This window comes from Corvus cornix, chromosome 1 (genome assembly GCF_000738735.6).
Source record: "Corvus cornix cornix isolate S_Up_H32 chromosome 1, ASM73873v5, whole genome shotgun sequence".
Lineage (NCBI taxonomy): Eukaryota > Metazoa > Chordata > Aves > Passeriformes > Corvidae > Corvus > Corvus cornix.
In genome coordinates, this window is record NC_046332.1 from 22562428 (window position 1) to 22586179 (window position 23752).

At 46.3% G+C, this 23752-nt stretch overlaps 1 protein-coding gene across 2 annotated transcripts in view; it reads right to left on the reverse strand.

Moving 5' to 3' along the window:
• The window catches only part of VANGL1 (VANGL planar cell polarity protein 1), a 45887-nt gene that overhangs the window by 21919 nt on the left and 216 nt on the right, over positions 1–23752 (reverse strand). For both annotated transcript variants that reach the window (XM_039558732.1, XM_039558740.1), the window contains exons 2-4: positions 15759–16050; positions 13886–14012; positions 10098–10705 (exon numbers count right to left, since the gene is read on the reverse strand). In XM_039558732.1, the coding sequence (XP_039414666.1) occupies positions 10098–10705; positions 13886–14012; positions 15759–15841 (818 nt within the window). In that variant the 5' untranslated portion in view covers positions 15842–16050. The remainder of the gene's footprint in view (positions 1–10097; positions 10706–13885; positions 14013–15758; positions 16051–23752) is intronic.

The following is a 23752-nucleotide window of genomic DNA, read 5'->3' on the forward strand; positions in this document are numbered from 1 at the left end:
GGAAACCCCTGCTTATCAAACCTCATTTCCTTTTACGACAAGATAACCCACCTAACTGATCAAGGGAAGCCAGCTGGTACAATCTTTTTGGATTTCAGTAAAGCTTTTGATACTGTCTCTCACAGGATCCTATTGAACAAGGTGTCCAGCACACAACTGGATAAACACATCATGGGATGGGTGAGCAACTGGGTCAGGTGCAAAGGGTTACAGTGAATGAGGTGACATCAGACTGGAGACCTGTCACTAGTGGGGTTCCACAGGGCTCCATCCTTAGTCCTGTGCTCTTCAATATCTCATAAATGACTTGGACACAGGGCTGGAAGGGACACTAAGCAAGTTCAGAGATGATACAAAACTGGGAGGAGCTGCTGATGCCTTGAGGGCAGGGAGGCCCTGCAGAGAAACCTGGACAAATTACAGGGCTGCACAATTACCAACCATGTGAAGTTCAACAAGGGAAAGTGACAGATTCTGCACCTGGAATGTGGCAATCCTGGATGTAAGGACAGACTGGGGAATGAGTAAGCTGAGCAAAATAATCCAGGTAGAAAAATACACAAACTGCAAAGCTGCATAGGTAATAGAGATATAAATTACCAGTTCCACAATTCTGCCACTGCATCACTGTGCAACTAGACAACATTTCTTTGGGAGGGGTGAGGAAGGATCAGGCTGCTGACAGGGTTTTTTTTGCAGCAGCATTATCTGAAGAAGTGATGTGGAACTATGATCAAACATTTATGTAATTGAGGGGTGTACCGAGTATTTCTGAGGGAGGCGTAACCTCTTTCAAAGGTTTCTACACGCTTGAGGTTGTATTTAGGAAGTTTCAAACAAGTCAGGGGTGCAGAACAACACACAAGCAAAAGGTGTGCTTTACCTCCTGAACACAGCAGTTAGGAGCAAGACCACGAGCTTACCCTGCATGCAAGGGTGAGACAAACACTTAGTGCAGAAACAAGGGATGAAATAGCAGACACCCCCAAGCCCTGAGCTACAGGGCAACCCTCAGCCTCCAACTCAAGCTTGTGTCCTGCTCAAGCAGCTAGGAACCCTGCAGAAATCGGCAACATGTGGGACCCTGGATTAGCATTTCCAGTTCCTGGGAGCAGCATAATCCATGACAGCGATGCATTTCCTCCTCCCAACATACACCCAATGCTATGCCTCTGATTAGCCTGAGCCTCAAATGAAAAAAAGTAGATGCAGGAACTGGCAGGTATGGCAAGAAGTTTACACGACTCTGCATTTTCACAAGATAATTTAAAGCCTGTTCATGCTTCAAGTAAGTCCAGTCTTTAGCCACGGAATTCTTCAAGCTACATTAATCATTATGAAGTAACTAAGGGTGGGGCTTTTTGTTAGTAGTTTTTTTGAGGGTGGGAGAAAGGGTTAGTTGCTGATTTAGGGTGTTTTTTAAAGTCAAAGCTAAGAAATACAGCTTTAATTCCAAGGAAACAACAGAAACAAAGTGTTCAAAGCCTCTACTGGCAGCAAAACTCCAGTGCTGTAATAGGACTTTACATTTAGATGCTGCAGCCATAAAACATCAGCATTCAGCTCTCGATCCCACTGCTGCCTGGTAGGATGCTCTCTCAGGAAAGAGGACCACCTCCTGCTTGACCCCCCACCCAGGAGGAGATGGGATTAATGTGGCAAGACTTTGAACGAGGCTGTCTTTAAAATCAATAGAGCAGCTTTAACTTGTTCTAGGATTCCTCTCAAAACACCTGGGAATGTTATTCTCCTGCAAGCCTATGCAGACAGGCCTGAAGAGGCAGCATCCATGTTAGCCACTAGCAGACCTTCGCACACAGGGGTATCAGCTCTCAAACTACAGCCCAGTCCTCCCTGCACAGCATCCCTGCACCACAGGACATCGCTCACAAAGCTCCAACCCAGCAAGCTTTGCACAAGCAAGAGCCACCTGATTTTATAACCAGCACTCAGCAACCCTATGGGGCCACAGGGACATGACCTGCAGTTATGAGCTCAGAGGAAAAACCCAGTCCCAGCAAGGATACAGATAACCTTCTACCAGGACTAGAGGAGTGCAAGCCAGAGTCAGCAGCCTGAAGCTCCCAAACCACAGCCAAAGTCCTTACTGCTGTGCCAGGAATCTGTTTTCCTGTCAGCCAGGGATAGCTCTCCCACACTGTCAGCTGATATCCCCACTTGACCTAAACTGCACAAAAGGAATTTAAACACTGAAGTTCATTTAAGCAGGTACTGGAGGGGGAATCGAGTTATAAGTGAAAATATTGCCCTCAGTTTTATAGCCATTAATAAATAAATAATTTTTAAAAATTCTATTACTACCACACAACTCCCTATTAACTTTTCCTTATTTCTTCAGGGCAGAGTCAGGAATTAGCTTCCATATTTCTTGGACATTATTTGTTGTGCTATATGAGAACTGTAAATTCACAATTCCTTGTCCTCTTAACAAAAAGCGAGCCTCTTCTTTTCCCCCAAAGGGCACACAGCTCACTTCTTCGCAGAATATTTGTATTTCATCACTCACCACAAGAAACAGATGTCAAAGGTTGAGAGGGTGGATTTCTTTTTTTGTAGCATTCAAAGATAAAAGCACCTTCATGGCCACAAAATTTGTTTGGCAGCTTAGGGAGGCCATCTGTCTCCGTGGGTGGTACACACAGGCACTTTGGAGGGCAGGGACAGCAGGGCAACAGAAATTCCATGACAAACCCCCTAAGTACAGGGTAGGCTGGAGTGCATACCGTTCTTGTACTTCTGGGCAGTATTGGTTTTGAAAGACAAGCCAACAAGAAAGGAAATCCCTGCAGATGAACCCAATGGCATTTCCTCCACACCACCTCTTTCAGAAAGACGAAGCCGAGCAGCTCCTCACCAGGGAGCAAGTAATACTGTACTGGCCAGGTGGGTTAATAATTGACAGCGGGCACTTCACCTACAAGTAGGCTTGTAAACTTTTAAAGTATTAAGTATTCCAAAAATGCAAGACAGCTCCAGGGTATAACAATCAGCCTGCACCACTTGCCCTTGCTGCCTGGTGCATCTGCAGGAGCACAAATAAGACTGGTACATGGCCTGGGGTCTGGTACCTTCAGCTCGTGCTCCTCCTGGTGAAGAGGAGAGGAGAAGTGGTGTGTGCATGAGGGGTGCTGGGGGTGATCAGGGATCAAGATCGAGGAAAGGAGAAGGGCAGAAAGATGTGGGCACTTCAGTTCCCCAAGCTCTCTCCTCTTTATCAAAACAAGGAGCAGCTCCATATGAAAAGCCATATGTAAAATCTGGAAAGCGTATGCAGAAAGGTAAGAGGCTAGGAAAACATGCTCCTTTCAGAAAAGCACAGCCCTCCCAGGCTTGGAGACAGACTTTACCGCATCAGAAACTCCCAGACAAGTTGTGCATGTGGTCAGATACTTATGGTCTATCCTAGACTTTCCACTCACCTCTAATGAGGAGTACCTGGCATTCCTGGAGCTTGCTGATCACTTCTGCCACAAACAAGCAGCCTCTTAACAAGCTGTTGCTCTGACCCATGTCGTAAGTCCTAGCTGAACTTTGCTGGCAACACAGCCCTCGCACCACCAAACAGACCCTTGTAAAACAGAACAAGGCACCATTCCCATAACTCATCTGGAACATCAAAGGAGACTGCTCCCTACTCAGCAGGGAACAGTACTTTTTTTTTTTAGAGGCTACTGGAAAATTCCCTTCTGCAATTCCACAGATACCCTCCTGGCTAGAGCAATCATCTCTGCAGCACCATCCTCCAGAGGTGAGGCAGCAGACACAGGCAGGAGGGAATAGTATGGCCTGTGACTAAAAATGGTTAAGAATGTGGCTGAAAGTCTCTTCCCATATAAGTCATTATTAGTTCATCCACAAGTCAGAGCTTTCTTTCCTACTCCATGACTGCTCCATGGCATGGGTGTTTCAAAGGTGCTAACGCTCAACTGCCCACTGTGAACAGAGTTCAGCAAGCTCAGGAATGGGAGCATGGAAAAGCTGCCCAGATGAGTTGCAAGAAGTTGCAAAAGAGGGGTTGTAAACACCCAGTTTTGTGAAGTGTTGCTGGAAAGACACTGGGTAGGGGGTCACAAGTCTGACACCCCTCAGAAGCTGCTCTGGAGGGGACCCCTCAGTTTCCCCAGGAGCTTCACACTTGCAGATGCAATTAACACCCATTTAGCCGGCTATCCCAGAACTTCTTGGGAGGGGAGACTGATCAATGCTGGTGCTCCGTCATGTTTGGTGATGGGTGGGAGAAACTCACACAAATGGGCATCAGGACACCTTGTACGGATTTCAGGACAGGGAAAATGTATTCAAGAACAAGGCTAATCTCACACAGGCTGGAGGCTCTGGCAACAGAGCTGGTCAGCAAAGTCTGTGTAACATGCTGTTCTAGCAAGTTCCTGCAATCAAAGCAGCAGGACAGTTAATAATATGTTTTGCTACAGAACAAGGTAAAAACTCATCAGCTCAATCTGTTTCATCAGTGTGCATCACTACAGAAGATGATGAGGTTGAAGAAACCCCAAAGAGAAAGGAGGGCCAGCATAATTCCTCAAGGCCCTGGGAACACAGACCAAACAAACTGCACACAGGGGAGAAGGAGAAGCCTGGAGTGTCTCCAGCAGGATTTACCTCGGCAGGTACAGCACTGCACTACAGTGCATCAATGCTTGTTCTGCAGTCCCACTTCTGACTGCCGCACTGGAAACAGAAATATCACAGAAGTGTATGTGTGAGATCAGTCACACTATGAAGGAACAATGCAATTAGACACACATTGTCAAGTTCCTTCACCAGAAACCAGCAAGATTTTAGCAGCTCTTGCTCAGGGAAGAGATCCAGCTGCCTAAACCCACAGTTACAACCATGCTAGAAACAGAAACCAAGAGGTTCCATGGAAGCTTTCCTTTTGAGGAGTAGAAAGATTTTAGAACAGCGTAAGTGTTGACACAACTCCAGGCAAGAGCACTCTGTACAGCTCAAATGCTGACCTTGTGCTCATCATTAGAAAAAAAATCACCCTTGATACGTGGAGGCATATTTGAGCAACAAGATCAGATGTCAACGCTTACAAATGCAGGTTGGAATATGGAGAAGCCTGTTCCCACTCATTAGCCCTCCACACACTCCCCCCGTAGTGAACAAAGTACCAGTGGCACCAAGGGATGCCTGACAAGAGAGCACTCAGAGCAATCAGTAAATACTGACAACCTAGAGATCAGCTTTATAAGCAACAGGTCCAACAAACACCCAAAGCAGCTGGAAGACAGGCTGAATGCATCCCCCTTCCACAGAACACATCTGCATCTACTTTCTTTTGTGAGTGTGTGCAAGCCACTGGGTGTCTCAGTAAGGCATTGATAATTCCTGCAGGGAAGGTACAGCATTTTCAGAGACACATACTTGTTTTGAGGAAGCAGCTGTTCCCTTCCTGAATTTTCAAACCACAGTTCAGCAAACATCCATATACCCAAACGGAGATGGGTAACAGGGATACAAGGAATGTTCAAGCACACTTTTACCGTACAGAACTGCTATTTCTGAGTACTAAGCTTCTCTTGATTAGATTGACAAGAGAACACTGACCAGCTCACAGCCATCTGCAAAACCTGTACCCTGATTCCAAAGGTGTACACAGGCTTCCCCACCATCTTCCCAGTTCCTAAAGGCAAGCCCACGCCACAAAGGACAGTGACCTGGTTTTCTCTGGGATTGCTTTACTTTTCTTCTTCGTATACTGATGTTTGGGTTGTTGCTAAGTACTGCTTACTCTAAGTCAAGGACTTTTCAGTTTCCCATGCCCTGCCATTCAGTGAAGAGTTGCACAAGAAGCTGGGAGGGAGCACAGCCAGGACAGCTGACCCAAACTGGCCAAAGGGATATTCCATACCACAGAACATCATGCTCAGTGTATCATCTGAGGACAGCTGGCCAGGAGCCACCAACCACTGCTTGGGAACGGGCTGGGCATCAGTCAGTGGGTGGAGAGCAACTGTACTGAGCATCACTTGCCTTCCTTGGGTTTTATTTCCCCTCTCTCCCTTCTTCATTACAATTACTATTATCACTGTTATTATAATTAATATTATATTTTACATTAATTAAAATATTAAACTGTTCTTAACCCACAGATTTTACCTTTTTTTTCTGATTCTCGTCCCCATACTACAGAGTGAGGTGGGGAAGAGTGAGTGAGGGGCTGTGTGGTACTTACTTGCCAGCTAGGGTTAAACCAGGACAGACACAAAAGACGACTGAAACTCCTACTACTTAAAACAGCCCGACACAAGATGAACTATCACAGTCCTGCTCCTCATATACTTGCTGCAAGGATGAGCAAAAAGGAGGAGAAGGACCCACTCTCAAACATTTCTAACCTCAGAAAACCATGACTAACTATACTGCAGCCCAACATTCGGACTATGTGGAAGATCAGTAATTACCACATGTATTAGAAGCCATTCATTTTGTTGAGCTGTCCAGACTAGCAAAGCTCTAGGGTGGGAAAGAGCACTCACTGGATAGGAAGGCAATATGTTTTGCACCCTAACTTCAGAAAAGGCAGGGTTTCTCCAGCAAGAGCTTTCCTACACAGTTTCTGAGCCATAAAAGACAGTACTGAACTGCGGATGACAAGTCTCATCAGCATCCCTATTTACAGGGAAAAACCGAAGCCTCTGCTGCAAATCCAAGCCTCCACTCAAAAAAGTATCGGCCTTTCAACTGAAAAATTATTTACTCTTGTGCTCCCCCACCTTCATTTCCCTTTGCTGTTGCTTTCAAAGTTTTGCCACCATTCCCACCCAACCTCCTGCATTTTCCCAGGCTTGACGTTTCCTGCATCTCTGCTGCTCCCTGCTCTTCACCCACATATACGACCAGAAAGCATTTGCCCTGCCTGGTGACCCTTCCTACCAGGAGCAGCAGAGCAGTCAGTGAGCTGAGACTTGGCACCACACTCATTGAGACTCCTATTTAATTTTCACCTCCCCCCTCCAAGCTCCTGAATCAATGCCAAAGGGAACATTCATTTTGGCAGTCAAGTCTCCCAGAAGAAAATAGCCAAAGTGCTGGGGGTGGGACCAAGCCAGCCTATTAATAGGCTGATTAGAATATGAATTTGGGGAACTACTCCCAAATATGCTTACCCTCCTGGACCTAGGGCTCTCAGGGGTGGAGTGGAATACCTAACTCAGCACTTTCAACTTCTTTACGGCATTTGGAGCCAAGGAGGGTGGAAAATCCTGTCTGTACCCTGCCTCACAAAAACACTGTTTGCCAGAAGGGCAGCTGAGCTATTGTTTTCTTCCTTTCTCCCCCAGAAAACATGTTGTTCTCATACTTACATAGCAGCTCCCTCTGCCTCACCAGAAAAGACCTAGAATTGGAAAGCTTCCATCTTGGATTAAAAAGGGCGATATCAACAATTTTGATGTGAAAAACAATAAAAAGAGCTACTCCAAGAAGCAACACTGAAAAACATAAGATGTCTCAAGTCCCTTCTCACCACCAGCTTCTCCAGAGCACACTAGACTGCTGAGGAAGACAGACTCCATGGATTGTTAGTGATCAAAACTTTTAAGATATTTGAGAGTGTAAAGAGACAAATGGTTTTGACTTCAGGAGACAATCAGATTGCTATAGCTGTTAAAGCATGCTTCTTCCTTCCAGGTGGCAGCTCAGAACCTCTCCAAGACCCCTTAAAAGTGCTGGGATGAGGCAAGCATGCATGGTGGCAAACAGAGTCCAAAGGCAGCAGAAAGTGGTACGTGCCTACTCCATCATAGTTAGAACCCCCTCTCCAGCACACCCACAAGGCTGCTTCTCCAGTCTTCCTGAAATCCAGACTGTCCTTTCATGTCTTCACATTTTCCCATCAACAGACCTCCCATTCCAGCCTGATGCCTCAGCCAGAGAGTCAATCAGAGACAGAAGGCAACACCTTGTGACCTCGACCTACATTTCGCCAACAAGCATGACAAGACCTTCATGAAAACTCTGCAAAATTATGCCGTGAAGATGATCAAGTTCTCTTTTTTGTTCATGTTTCACAAACATCTCACAATCCTAAGCCCTTAGAAGCTGAAGGAGATATCAACTACATTCACTTTTTACACAGTTTGTCACATTGGAGCCACACTCTTTATCAAGATCAGAAGTTCTCCTTACCACCTACGCACAAGTAACACTCAGAGAGGACAAACTCTTCCTTAGCTGGGAGACACGTGGCCCCTAGTCAAACCTACAGTTTTACCTTTGCAGCAGTAAATATGCAAAGACACACAGGTTTCAAAACACATGTCAATACACATTGAACTCATCTGTCAAACTAAGGAAAAAGCAACACTAGTTTAGCATTATCAGACACACTTGATGAGACTCTTCTGTAGCACAAGACGCTGCAGCACCTGTGTGCGGCATGGCACGCTCCATGTACCAAATGAAACTGAAATCAGCTTGCCAACAAGCGAGGAGTTACAAGTTTTCACACATCTCAGATTTTACCCTAGCTTTTACAACTCTTTGCTGCCTTAGCATCACCCAAGACATTTCAAAACTTTGCTGCAAAGAAAGAATTGCAGAAAACACTGTTTTTAACACGCCCTATTAAATATTTAGGCCCTGATTCTCAAGCAAATTCTTTGCCTCTGATGGCAAGTTAGGCATGCAGACTTTGGCAGATGTAGGATCTCAATTCCTCTGAACACAAACCCACAATCTACCACCAAGCAAACTCTCTCAAACCAAATCTGCATGCTGTGTGTGTATATACAGGTAAATACAGACACATGCCAAACTTTCTCTGCAGAATTTACTTATGATTGAACTGCCTCATCACACCTCAAGGCACAATATTGTGGCACAGGGCAACTTTGGTAATCATCTTTCCATCGCTCTCATCTTATAGGTTATGCTGGATCACTGACCACAGAGCAATTAAGTTAAAAAAAAAAATTGATTTCACAAGAAACCCAACTGATATTAGTTCATTTTTTGAATTCCTGAAAGAGGCATTTAGTTAAGTGAATGGGTGCACTTCCACCACAAAAGAGGGGCTCTCCCCTTCACATTTCATAGAGAAGGAAAACAAAGCAGAGTCCAGACCTACTTCACCCAACAGGCCTCGAGTTCTTCTATTAAGCCAGAAACATCCAGGAGAAAACTCCCAGACTTGAGCTTGAACCACTAAATCTGCTTCAAAGCAATTCCATTGGTAAGCTAATGGGTGCAGGAGACTGTTCCTACATCCACTTAAAGCAGCAGATGCTAATCTCTTCATCTGCCACAGATACACAGGCCATTGGGGTCTGGACAGGATAAGCTGAACAGATGTTTAAGTGCACATTCAGCCTGGAGAATCATCTCCAGGGCTCAGCTGCTAGCTGCACAGGACGCAGGAACTAAGGGATTTCTGGAGAGCTTTGCAGGACACAGGAGCTAAGGCAGTTCAGACACCTGTCCTTTTTTGTACCGTTGCTGAGAGAAGCACTAATGCCAGCAGGAATGTGGAAGCAGCATGCATATGTCGTACCTACAGCTCCCAAACGCTCACAGATACATCCAGCCCAGCAAACTGATCCATACCTAATGGCAAAAAGAGCATCGTGCTAAACCTTCAGCCCCTGCCACGTGGCCTGGCCTGCTGACAGGAGTCTCTGAGCAGATATGCTCTGCCTGAAGGGCTGCTCCCAAAGCAGTGCCTGGCCTGTACAATCTAAATGCACAAGCCAGCCCCAGCTATGCAAGGAGAGCTCTCTATTTTCCTCCAGTAAGGAGAAAGGGCAAGAAGCCCAGAGAAGGATCTTAAAGATCTCATCAGGCATTGGCCAGTGACCATCCCAAAGTTGTGACATCAGCTCTTTTCATTTCCTGAAATGCACAGGACTCCTCTGAGGCAGGTACAGCCTCTCCCACACTCAGAGAGGGGGCAGAGAGGTTCAGTTTGGTAACTTCGGAGGGACTCTAGGAATTCTTCTGGGGGAAGATTCAGGAACCAGCAATAACACATACTCAAGAGCAGCTGATGCTTCATGCCACAGCAGAGCCACACTTACGTCCGCCACTGGATTCCAAGGGCCTGTACCTACCTCAGGTGTCCCAGGCTGTAGTACCGCGCCTCTCCGTCTGTGGAGCGAACCACCTTGACGGTGAACGTGGGCTGCAGCTGCCGCAGCTCCAGCAGCACGATGGCCAGGTAGTGGATGAAGAGCAGGGCGTCCACCAGGGACACGGCGTACTGCACTATCCCCTGGTAGTTGGTGTCCTTCGAGTCCAAGATGCGAACGCCGTAGAAGAGCCAGTAGGAAAACACAAAGAGGAATATGAGGACCAGCAGAAGGGCCCGAAACACAAACACCCTCGGTAGATCTGCCTTGGGTTGGCGGAAAAAAAGAGCCCAGGTCCCAATCAGGAGAATGAGGAGTTTAAACGCCACAGAGATGAACAGTCCCTCACAGACAGTACCACACGGCTCCAGATCATCTCGCCACAGGATCTGGGGTAACAGAATGAAGGCAATGGGGGTAAGGAAGACTAGGAGTCCGAGAACAGCTGCCACTGTTAAGCCCAGGTAACGTTTGCAGTCCAACCCAACACTGTCTTCCAGATCCTTACTGATCCGGGCAATGTCCTCCTGGGAAATACTGTGCTCAGAGGTGCCTGTGATTGCTGTCGTGGTCTCACCCCAGTTGTCATCCTGAAGGAGGAAGAGATAAACAGAAATAACATTGAAAAAATCAGGCTATTCCTTCCAGATGTTCTATTTTTCTTACCTGGAAAGACTGCTATGACAGCCTTAAGTTCCAGAAAAAAAAATACATAGCAAAAGCAACACCTTCAACACAGTGAATAATTAACCCTGACAATTAGTAAACGTTTGCAAACAGCAGCAACCTGTCCAAACCAGTGACTATAAACATTAGATGCTAAAAGCCCGTAACTGCAGAGCAGGTAGCTCAGCTTGCTGTGCCACTCACTGTACCCCCAGAGGTGGTTCTTCCAGCACATTTAACGAGTAACATGACATAAGTCTTGGAAACTGTAGTAATCACCAGTTCCCATGTCCAGGGCAAGGACTAGTATTCTTCCAGCCCACAAATTCTGCAGTGCAACTGCACCACAAAAGCACCTGGAAGGGAAATTTTCATTTCAGTGTTTCAAGCCAGTTGTTGTTGTTACACAATCAAAAACATGTTCACACATTATTTTTCCATCCGTAACAGAAGCAACCACACCTCCAGCAAGTTCCTCCACTTTTATTGTCCTCTACAGTAGCACTGCTCTCAGTAGTTGACAATCTAACAAAAGTTTACTTAAATCAACACATTACAGGTGATCACAGAGGATATTTTCAGGTATGGGGCTTTTAAGTTCAGAGGATCCTAGACTGCCAAGTAGCTCTGGTATTACATCCCAGGCCATTGTCAGATGCCACTTATTCACAGAGAGGCTTACCTGAAATACAGTCACCATATAGGCAAGGTTCAGATTACATTACGTGTTCTGAAAGTCTCATTTCTTCCCTAGCTACCATCAGACAATGTCTGCTTTGGTTCTCCCATGTTACAATGCCTCCAGTTGCTCCTTCAGGTGCTAGCAGAGCCAAAGAGTTACACTGACATGTATAGATTTGACTCACAGCTGCTGCTGGAGTGACTCATGCACATAAAGGCTCCTGATGCTTCCCACAAATGCATGCCAAAGAGTGGCAATGCATGTGCTCTGCTGCTTGGCACCTGGCACCTTTGTAGCTGCAACGCTCACTCAGAACCACACTTTTCTTTTCTTCCTGAGAATACCTTCCTGCAGCCTGTGTCATTAATAGCATTTACAACTTCCCTCAGACTTCTCCAACTGCCCATGCTGACCGAAACAATCTATTTTAAAGAGACAGGCACGATTTTAAACCTTTATTCATTTCTTTTTAAGGGCTAGAGGAAAGAGTCTTTGGGAAAGGAGTAGACTGAGGCAGCACAACTACTTTGAACAACTCCCAGCTCCAGGGATTTAACTTGTAATGCACTCCAAGACATGAATACCTCCCATGCCTAGAGCAGTAGGGTTTTGAGACAGACCAACCACAAACAGTCAGCATCTTGAATTAATATGAGGGGTTTTTTGAGTCACTTCTCACCAAAGCAGAGGCCCCAGAAGAGATATCTGCATTGTAGTATGTCCTGAAAGGCAGCATATTCCTACCACATTTCCCTCTTTAACAGCATCTCCAATAAAGCAATTTAAGCATTTCAACTATTTTATGTTTATGCATTAAATAGTTCTGCATAGTTTCCTCCATTTGATGAGCTGCAAAATCGTGAGGAAAAGAGAAGGGACAGGAACACCAGAGCAGCTCAAGGCTACATCCCAGAAGACAACAGGCAACCCTAGTAACAGTCTACCCCTTACAACTCTTTCTACTTGAAAAAGTGAACCACAGCCTAATGCAAAAAAACGTGCAATTGTATAGAAACCACAGACTCAGAGAATGCTTTAGGTTGAAAGGGACTTTAAAGATCATCCAGTTCCAACCCTCCTGCCATGGCCAGGGACACCTTCCATCAGACCAGGCTCTTTGAAGCCCCATCCAACCCGGCCTTGAACATTTCCAGGGATGGGGAATTCATAACCTCTCTGAGCAACCTGTTCCAGTGCCTCACCACCCTCACAGCAAATAATTTCTTCCTAATATCCAATCCATACCCACCCCCCCCTTTCAGTTTAAAGCCATTCCCCCTTGTTCTATCACTTCATGCCCTTGTAAAAAGTCCCTCTTTGGCTCTCTTGCAGGCTCCTTTCAGATACTGAAAGGCCACAAAAAAAGGTCACCTCAGAGCCTTCTCTTCTCCAGGCTGAACAACCCCACCTCTCTCAGCCTTTCCTCACAGGAGAGGAAATATGAGGCTGAATCTCTAGTGGTACATGGTTGTTGGACCTAACTGAGAAAAGTCTGGTTCACACATCAACATATTTAGCTTTGGCTTTAATTGAGAAGGTCTGCATGAAAACAAGGACTTAAGAATTTGCCTTTAGAACTATTTGAAATAAAGCTGGGACTCATGAAAACAAGCATCTGATTACAAAATACCCAATTACAGGACATGAAATGAGCACACCAGTAACTACACAAATACTGTCACAACTACCACCAAACACAGTTTGGCTGGAAACTGGACACTGATTTTATTTTTTTTTTTTTTTTAAAGGCAGAACTGGAGCACAACAGCCAAGGATTAACCCCAAATCCAGCCCAGAAGGTACTGATGCTGCGTTCCAGGTCTTGCAGCATCAGACATTTTTTGAAAATAAATATGCATCTTCACATCACCTGCTAGAGCAGAGAGAGCACTGGGTCCATCCTACATGCAATCCAAATGCAGCATTATTCTAGGTTTTACTTAACCCATTGTTAATGTACCAGCTTTTTCTGAGTTCACCCTCCTTCACAGCTATTTCACACTAGTTTTACATTTCTTTACTCCTTTCCCTATTGGAATCCTGATTCTAATGTACTTTGCATGATTACCTGGAGCAAATCCGGCTTAAAAACTGAAATATACATACAAGTGAAAGGGTTGGCGTGAATAATGCACAGTGAGATGATGGAAACAGATGTTTCTATAGAGCCTGGCAGATGACACTCAGGAGACAGAGCAAATTAGTGCCCAAGGAGTTGTCACATCAGCACTGGTGCTGTCAAAAGTAACGCCCTCAGAAGAAGACAGAAGTGACTGAGACCTTGGCTGTAGGCACAAATACAGGGCACCCATAAGTCATGATTCTTTACTCAATGGCATGCAAGCAATTCTTTCTTCCTACCCACGACCAGTAAGTCACACACACAGCACACACTCCATGTTTATTTTCACACCCTCCTTACCTGGCCCTCCTCTGCCCGAGAGGCGTCGTTCCCCAGCAGCGGCTCTGCAGGAGGTGTCTGGATAGTGACGGACTTCTCAGACCGACTGCCATCTTTGCTTCGGGGAGATTTGTGTCTGTCCCGGCTCCTTGTGCAAACAGAGGAGGAGAATAATGTTACCAGTTACTTTCCAGGGCCTGAAATGTGCTGCACCTCTACCTGCAAAAGGTGCCCCAAGCATTAGATCAGTCAAGCTTGTCCATCTCTTGATCAACATAAACTCAGGCTGTGACAAAATGAGCTTTGGAGGAGGTAGAAAGGGATCTTGCCCAGAGAAGGTGACAGCCTGGAGGCTGGGACAGACCACTCCCTCAGTGATAGGAGAGGAGAGGACAGAGATGCACGCCCACCACCTCATGTTCTCTTGAAACAGCTTCCTGTTCAGTGCTGTGCTTGAAAGGGAAGCCTGCATTCTCCAAACAACTGACAATTCCATTTGGGATTTACTGGTCTACACAGTTCTCTACCTACAATAAAGTGTCTCACAGGGACATGCCCAGTTAACATAAGGAGTGAATCAATACAGCTTTAGTTCCTGCAAAGCAGAGTCTTGTCATCTCTGACCTTAACACTGTAGGACAATCGGTGACGTTTATTTCCACTGGTTAATAACCTCAAGTTAACCTCTCACAAAGAGAGCGAGAACATCAAGGGTACAAGGCCAGTCTTTATTTCCAGAGTACACTTGCAGACCTCACAGCTTCTCATCTGAGAAAGTCTCAAGATGAATTAAGCCCTACCAATCTGCTCACCAATGTGTTCCTCTCCCTTCCCACATGGACAGGAAAGCAGCCTTTGCACTGGAAACCCTCACTGTGCTCAGGGACTGGCTTAAACCTCATTAATATCCCAGCTCTGCCTCTCTCTTAGAATTACCAAAGCCCAAAGGTTTCATGGGATGACACTTTTTCCAATTTAAGGGCTCTAGGATTTTTATGTTGTTTTTGGAACTCTGAAGGCTTCTTTCCACACAGCATTCTAAGTTTAAAAGGGCAATCTGTATTGGGGGTTGGATGCTAAAGAAGGAAAAAAAGGCAAACAAGAGCTGTTTTACTCAATAACTGGACTGTGAGCAAAGAGACTTCATGGAAGAATTCTTTTTCCAACCACACAGGATAATTGCTTCCGAATTGCAAAATTATTTTGGACCAGCTCAGTAATAAGATGCAAACACTAAGTGACACAGATTTTACATGTAAAACTAAGGAAGACATAGGAAAAAAAAGAAAAACCGAAAATGTTTCCAAATAATCAGAAGTTTCTGAGCAGATGGGTTTTCAGGCTGTTGAACTACCACAACAGAGAGGACTTGCTATTCAAGTTCAGAAAAGCCTGACTTCTAATCCAATCAATGCTGATAAAGGACTTGTTGCCTACTCAAGTACCACTCAAATTCTATTTAAAAAAACCCCAACACACCATTAACAGAGTCGCCTGGAGGAGGGTGGGGAGAGGCAGGAAAACTTCTTATTATAGAATAAAGAAATGGCATCAGAAGACAACCAGCAACTACCAGTTTAGGAAGTCTAAGAAGTCTTCTCCCCAGATATTGCACTCATCCCTCACCCTTGACGAGGGGAGTTAGGTGATCTTTTCTTTCCGCTGGCACTATCCCAATCTTTTTGGCCACACATAACCCCAGCATACATCCAACAGGTTGAATATCACTGAATTAGCAGCTTCAAGTCTCCCTGTGTTCCCCATGAGGACTCTCCCCGTGTTATCTCCTCCAGAGATGTGCGCCCACTGATTTTATCCTGGCTTACAATTTTTTTCCCCATAGGACATGTCCTAACTTAGAGCAGTAAGTAATTAAAAATAAACATTTCCTTACCCTTGTCTGTGAGCTTTTTTGGAGTGACCTGAGTAGTGGGAGTATCCCGAATATGTTGATTCTGTATCCATTGCAGCAGACATCGGGTCTGCACGGAAGGGGCACAGATTTTATTTAGAAGATGAGTTCCTGGTGCTCCTGAGGTGGAGTCCGTGGTAAAAGTGCTTTCCTGGGTACTCTTTGCTTCCCAGTCATCGGTGAGATCTGGTCCCCAGAGACTGAGCGAGCTTCACTTAAAAGGAATCTGATCAGAGGGGAGGGGAGGGAGGGCGCTTGGCTTCTCACGATCGGCCTAAGAAACGAGAAACAGGCATGGAAGTGCACTCTAAGCAAAGCAAAACATCATTCCTACTGCAGGAATTCCCTCACTTTTGCCACTTATCACACTCATCAAGCCTGTCCTGGTCAACACCTCTTTCTGATCTAGTGAAACACACGCATTTGAAGAGCTTTAAATGAACTCAATGCATCTGTTTTGCAGGGTCTAGCCCATTGCTCTAAAACTCTGGAAGAGACAGACTAGGCCACCTGGTAGAGACAGAGACTTGGAGAAGGCGCAGCAGCCTCAGATACCAAAATTCACCCACAGAAAAACGACCAGGCTCGGCTTCAACACCAGATCTCTTCTCCTGTGTGACACACAGCCCAAATAACCCCAGATTCAGAATGGCAGCATTATAGACTATTTACAGGGGGAAGGGGTGGGCGTGAGGGCAACTTTCCTAGGAGAAATGCTGCAGAGAATCAGCCCACCGTGCCTGAACCTGCTTTGTTTTCACAACTTCGAGGTGTGCCCATTATACAGGCATTAGTTACTATACAATCAATGGCACTATGAACACCTCCCTCTCTTTGTAACCTTTGCCTCCAGTAGCTAATTTGGGCCTCGAATAATTCAATTTTATTAAAAATCATCTCTATATATATACACATACTAATAACACTGGGGAGAGGTGATTAGAGATCACATCTAGCTTATATGGGCCAACACTTCTTAGAGTGTACTTCCATTTGGAACAGCAGCTTAAGTCACATCTGTAAAGGGCAGAAGAGGGTCATGTTTTTTTGGAACAGGAGCAGGGGAACATTAGAACAATTCCCAACAGTTACATGTCAAAACCCCTGAACCCTGTGGGAAGGAAGGGTAGACATCAACCTGCTTTCCAAATCCACATCCTGCATTAGGTGATAAGAGAAATGGACAGGAGGGGAGTTAAGGAGTTAATCACCGGTTTGGGGAAACACATGCAAATAGGGAAGAGGGAAGGGTGGCAGCTACAGGACAGAGGTACCTTGGCACAGCTCAGCACTCCTGTGGCACACAGGAGCACTCTCACACGTCTTTTGCCCAGGCAACTCCTGCCCCCAGCCAACACAGGACTAAAGCCATGAAAGTACTTTCAGAGTGGGCAAAAGACGACTTTAAAATTAAATTAGATCCCTCCATAGTTTTCTGCTCACAGCAGTTTTCAAAGCTGTTAGCAATAAAACAGGCAACCACCGCTTTCAGCCCTCTCCTTCCCCAAAGACAGAGGGACAATAACAGAAATCCTGCTTTGGCCAACTATTCTTGCCAGCCGTAAGATTCCTCCACTAACACCTCCAGAAAAGCTTGTAACAGAGAAGAGAGCTCTACCACATGCAAGCTGTGCCAAAGAATGAAGCCTCTTCCCCACTGGGCTCCTTGGCCGGCAGTGCAATCTGCAACGAAGTAAAGAAGCACCCCCACTGCATCCAGAGATGCAGGTATTAGCACAAAACTTGGATTTCCAGGGCTCTTGGAAAGCACAAAGGTGTGGGGACCTTTTGTGTACAGGATTCCCAAGCTCTTAAGGGCATATTGTGCCTCGAGAAAACTTAAAGGCATCGGAGAATACGGAAAGGACAAATAAGGATGGGATCATAAGGTCCTGTTTCAGGAGGAAAGGAATGAGGATGGATTTAAGCACAGTAACACATAAAGCCTAGGCACTGCACAGTTTGGAAGATGGCATCATTATAGTAACAAGAATAAAAATCCCCCAGCCTAGGACGTGATGTTAACACTCATTAACTCCCGAGATTTGCACACAGCCTGTAGCTTACGGCTCCAGCAATAGGCTGTGACTCATTAAAGCTGATTTTTACCTCTACTGTCCTGCTAGGCAACCACAGAAAAATCCTTCCTCTGTGTTTGTCTTCCTCTGATAAATGGGGGTGAGGCCACGACCCCCCTACGTTCAAAAAGCACTATGAGGAGATGGCTACACAGGACTTTGCAGTCATTAGGCACCACAGACCAGAAACACCCTCAGATGAGCAAAAGGTGACACACATTGTAGTCTTAAACCACTGTTTGTCATGTTACTGGAGTCTCTTTGAGAACAACCCCTACCTTCACAGATACATTCCACTGCATTACAGGGAAAGGAAAAGCAAGGAGAGCTGCTGGCATACATCAGGAAGGGTTATGTATTTTTCCTAGCCCTCTAGGAAAGCATAAACTCTCACCCTTTTCCTCTAACCACATGAAAGAATTTTCCCCCAGATACCTGGTAAAAGAATCAGAGCTGAGACAGGGACTGGGAGTAGAGCTCCTCTTTTGACCCCTCTCACCCCATCAGCACGGGATCATACTTCTCTGGAGGCATCTGGGAACATTTCTGCAGGTAGAGGCTGCTGTGGAAATGCACAGGCTGCCTGGGCAAGTACCATAAACAAGCAGTGCCCATTTGATGGTGAGTGAAGCAAGGCAGTGCTGGGCACCAGGCAGGAAAGACCAACACAGGAACATCAGGGCAGGCTGGATCACGCCAACTTTCCTTTTCTGTGTAAGCAAGAGCAACGGTTTTGACACAGCTCTGTGAAAAGTCAACAAGGCAGCCCCCAAAAAACATCAGGTCTCCTGGATCATCATCAAAAGCAGAAATCTTAGAGGTATTTTCCAACCTAAATGATTCTATGATGAACTCAGGGACTCTGCACCATCTCCTTGCCCTGACTTCAGGGCACACCAGTGGATAAATAGATCTTCCTGTCAAGGCACTCACAGGACAGTCAGGAACAAAATTTATCTGCCCAACCTCAGCTGGAAAAAGCAGAAGACCGCTGGCTTTGCCTGGTGCCCAGCCCAGGCTGATTGTCAAGAAGGCTTCCTAGATTTGTCCAACAGAGGGTAGCCTGGATTGCTAGACACCACTCCCAGGCAAGGAGGGAGGAGCACAGCCCAAACACACTCCTCACAGCCATGCCAAACAGGTTACCCACCTTCCCGTCTATTTTACAGCAGGAAGGCAAGGCAGCCTTACCCCAGAAAAGCTTCTGAAACTACCGTGGAAGAGGTAAGGAAGGGACCAAAAGACAACTAACAAGCTAAACTACATCTTGGGAGCTCTTCCAATGGCATAGACCGAAGTCAACCCTGGATTAGCCAGCACCCCAAGAGTGCCTGCCACCAGAGCCTGAGGAGACCTAGAGAAGGCAAGCTCTACATGAGTCCTTCATAATGCAACCATACCCAAACCAAGCACAGTCTTTACACACCTCTACCACTAAATCACTGTTAATGATGATTCCTACCCTAACCCTCTGGGCAAGAACAACTGTTCTGGTTAAAGCAGCAGCCCCTTCATTTGGGGCCTCATCCCTTCACAAAAAAAAGTGAGTTCAGAGTCTAATGTAGCCAACTGAAATGGCTTCACAAAAGATCATTACATGTCACAGGACTCTGCTGAAGGCATGGTCTGTTTGCAGAGCTTCTGGCCCTGCATGAAACAAAACTCTTCTGGCCTGAGGGTACAGTTGCACTGTATTTCAGCGTTGACAAGAAAGCTGGTGTAAGTAGCTCCCACCTCCGCACCACGGTTCACCACTCTCGGTTGTGTCAACACAATTCTCAGCAAGCAAACAGCACTGCTGGAAAACAAAACAAAAAATCCCTTTTCTCCCCCCCTGCCACGCTTTTGTCTTGGATCCTTTCCGTGACCTAGTTCACAGCACAGCTCAAAACATCAAAACCAACATCAGGGTGGATAGCAGCACAAGCGAACAGCTAGAGGGGAGATGGGAATGCCTCCTCTGCCTCCACCACGACAATTGTATAACCTGTACACCCAGAACTTTGCTCCCAGTAGGGCCAGCACTCTCATTTTGCCTTTCCCTTACTCACTGACAACAGAAAGAAGCCAAGTACTAGATGGAAAACAATGGTAAGGGCACCCCAAAGTAAATTTTGGGACCCTGTCCTGGCAAGGAGGACTGCCACACCCTGCATGACAGTGAAGAAACTTAGTTACCCCTGAATACTGCAGAGATCACTGTAATTACAGTTTCTACGCAGCTACACAACTCATTGTAACTCCCTCTTTTCATATGCTCATAAATCTCAAAAAGAGTTCTTTTGAATTGCTATTTTCCACGCTGGAAGCCCAATCCCATTTCCAATGAAGTCTGCTTTGTGATTGTCTTCAAGGGAGCACAGTTTGGCTCCCAGCCCAAGAGAAATTTAAAAGAGCAAGTTACATCTTTAAATCAAAGAGGGCAAACGCAAACAGCTCTCTTTTACATCCCATGCTTCCCCGATGGATTTTCCCCTGTGAAGTGAGGCAAATAACTCCAGAGCAGCTCATCTTTGAAATCTTTGTACAGTTTCAGTCTTACTCTGTTTAAAACTTGCAATCAATTAGAGTTGATTTACCAGTTAGTTCATGAAGTTATATGTATTTGGAAGTGCCATCTGGAGCACAAGCAGCCAAAAGTGTCCGTGAGGATGTGCGCACAATTCAGCTCCAAACGCCGTCAGCCTCACTTGTTAAACAGCACCAGCTGTCTACAGGGTAATGGATGCCCACAAGCTATTGCACTGAGAAATCTTTTTTCCTTCCTTTAGTGAAACGAAGAGCTTTGCAAATCAAACACACCGAACCTCAAGCGCTGAGGGTTCAAAAGTAAAAACAATTAAAAGACGGCTAAGCAGTGAGGAAGCTTTTCCAGCTCTGGCATTGGCTTGGCTGCACAGTACTGCTGCAGTGCATTCCCATTATTCACTTCAGGAAAACGAGAGCTTGCGTAACTTGCTGTGTTCAACTGCAGACATAGTAAGACCTATGAGCAATGCCACAGGAACCTCTTGCTTTTGAATTTCCTGAGCAGGCCCCAATCCAGCAACTTGATCTGTAAGCACAGAAGTTCATCCATGCTAATCTACCCACAGAGCCAAGACTTTCAGTTTTAACGGCCAACGAGCTCTGGGAAACAAAGTTTTTCCAAAAGATTTTCATTTATTTTTGCATGCCATTAAATAAGGTCAATTTTGGCCATATATATATATATATATATATATAACTAAACCAGGGCTTTTACTCTATGGTGGTGGCTCTTGATTTGCAAGCCCTTCATTTAAAAAAAAAAAAATGTTTAGTAGTCAGCAAATTCAATCCCTCTAGCAACAGGTTCTCTTTTCTTTTGCTTCTCAGAGGCTCCTTAGAAAGATTTCATAGATCCCCTGGAAATTCCAGCCCCAAAGCTGGAAACCATTAGCCCATGACACGGATGTTTCAGCAAGAAAAGCCACTTGGTTTATTGAAGCAATCCACTGTTCAGTCAGAACGTGCAACAACACGGCTCTGAAAACACAGCAGTGCTGCTTCAACTGACAAGAGAAACAGCCAGGCAAAACCACCACCCAAGTGAGTGGTGTTTCCAAGCAGTAACCCCCAGCCTCCTACCCCCCTGTTACACAGCTGGAAGATCTCTACATGGGGCCTGTCTGTGAAGCACTTCCCTGGAGGATGTCCTCTGCCCACTCCAAGAGCCACATCTGCGCTGTCCAAGTTTCTCAAGCTCAATGAGCATTCAAGACTATCATGCAAATTATGTCTCAGTGACATCCTGTCAGACTGGTGAAAGCTTGTGCTACCTCACTCGTACGTCTCTCCTGTGCTGCCAGACCTTCCAGCACACCTCTTCATCCCAGAGCCATGAAACATGGTACAAGGTATTGTGGCCTCACCCTCATGACACCAGAGCACCTGTGTGCCCAGGAATACAATTTTCCATATTGACATTTAAAGCCTTACTGAAACAAACAGGGAAAAGAGTCTCACAGGACACTGCTGACTCTACCTATCCCAGCAGGCAGTACCTGTACCTCATTTTCAATATTTACTTTTAGCCATAGCACTTAGATACTGAGCTAGCATTAAAAGGTATGAACTGCAAAAGGTTTCTCTACTGAAAGAGCACCCCTTCCTTTAAGACACTGCATATCTGCCAGCATTTTCTATTTAAATTTAGAACAAAAAAGAAGTTGACAGACCCAGAAGAAATCCCCAGTATGCAGCACAGTGGGACTACACAGTATGGAGTCTCTCTCTATCTCCCTCCTGCTCAAATCTGTACAAGTCCAGTGCTATTCTGTCCTTGCAAGGAGAGAGGGCAAAGGTGTTTACCCCTGAGGGAAAAAACCACTGATCTTTAATTTGACCCAAGTCAGAAAATTCTGACATACAGGCTAATGAGAAACTAAAAGAAGTACTAAGATAGTTTTTACATGGGTTCATTTTCTTCTTCCGAATGACAGTACCAGACATGGAGAAGCATAAACTTACTGTTTCCCACCAGCAGAACTGGACATCACAGTTCTCCACTTGGGTCTGCCCATCAGGTCCCCACACATCACAACAAGCCCTATAGCATCAAAGCCACATTTCTGACACCATCCTTCGCCTTGGTTGCCAAAGGTGGGGGTGTAAGGAAGGCAGGCTACAACAACACAACGTGTAGCTCTGCTAGGACAACTGCAGTCATTTGATAGTGTTTCCCTAATGCTGTATCCCAGTCTCTCAACAACAGTAAGCCCTCTCCAGGTGCACATATTCATAAGACAAGAGCCACTAGGAGCAACCGCCACTGCTAACCAAAATCAAAAGGCCAGAAGCAATCACTGGGAGCTGCTGGTCAGTGACTGTGAGCAGTTAAATGTTTGCCTGGCTGGTTCCAGTACAGCCTGGGATAGTTCCAAAATTTCAGCTATAGGGAACATTTTTAAAGGAGGCTTGCTACAAGACTCCATTCACATTTATTTTTCAAAATTAACAACTGAAGTGATCACAGAGCCAACACTGGTCTTGTAGCTGTGGCCAGCTAAACAGCCAAACCCCAGTGGGGGAAAAGAGCCAAGCATGGTCAAAACGAAGCTTTTCAAAGGTGGCAAAGCACTGCTGAAGCTCCCTTCTCCACAGCTCTCCTCCTCGAAGTCAGGCTGAGCTCACAGGCAATGATATCACAGAACATACTTCATAACATCCTAATTTGCACTTCCAGCCAGCGTGACTCGATTTCTCAACTCTTTATAGCTGCACAAATCTTGTGGGCAGTTCATTACGGACAAACCCGGGGCCAAAGAAATCCCACTGCTCCAAACAGTCATAGAATCGCCCACCTGCCTCCCCACATCGAAAACCCTGCCATCAAGCCACTTTCACCAACTCCGCAATTCAAAGACTTCAGCCCTTGGCATAAGAGAGTTAGTTCACCACCGTGACAATTTTCTGAATAAAAAACCAAACCCCGTGCTGCCCAGCGGGATGAGCCCAGACACAGAGCAGTTTGTTTCACACGGCGTGGGCAGGCAAGGCACCATCAGCCATTCACACCAGCGTGGAGCCTCACGCACGAACAGCACACGGGCTCCTTCCAAGGCGAGGTTCGGCAGCCAGAGCGCTGCCCGCCGTGCGGGGCTGCGCCCGCGGCCCCCGCCGGCACCGAGGGGTTTACCCCGGGATGCCGAGATCGCGGACCCGCCGCCCCAGCAGCCTCAGGGCGGGCAGGCAGAGCTCCGGCCGGCAGGAGGGAGGCCCCCGGCCGCCTCCCACCTCCGCCCAGGCACGGGAACCAGCGCGCAGCCCGGAAAGCGCCGGGCAGGGGAGCGGGACGCGGCGGGCTGGCCCCGCAGCGGGCACCGCTGGGGCTCTCAGCAGCACCGCCCGGCCGGGCGCCGGCCCTGCGGCCAGGGG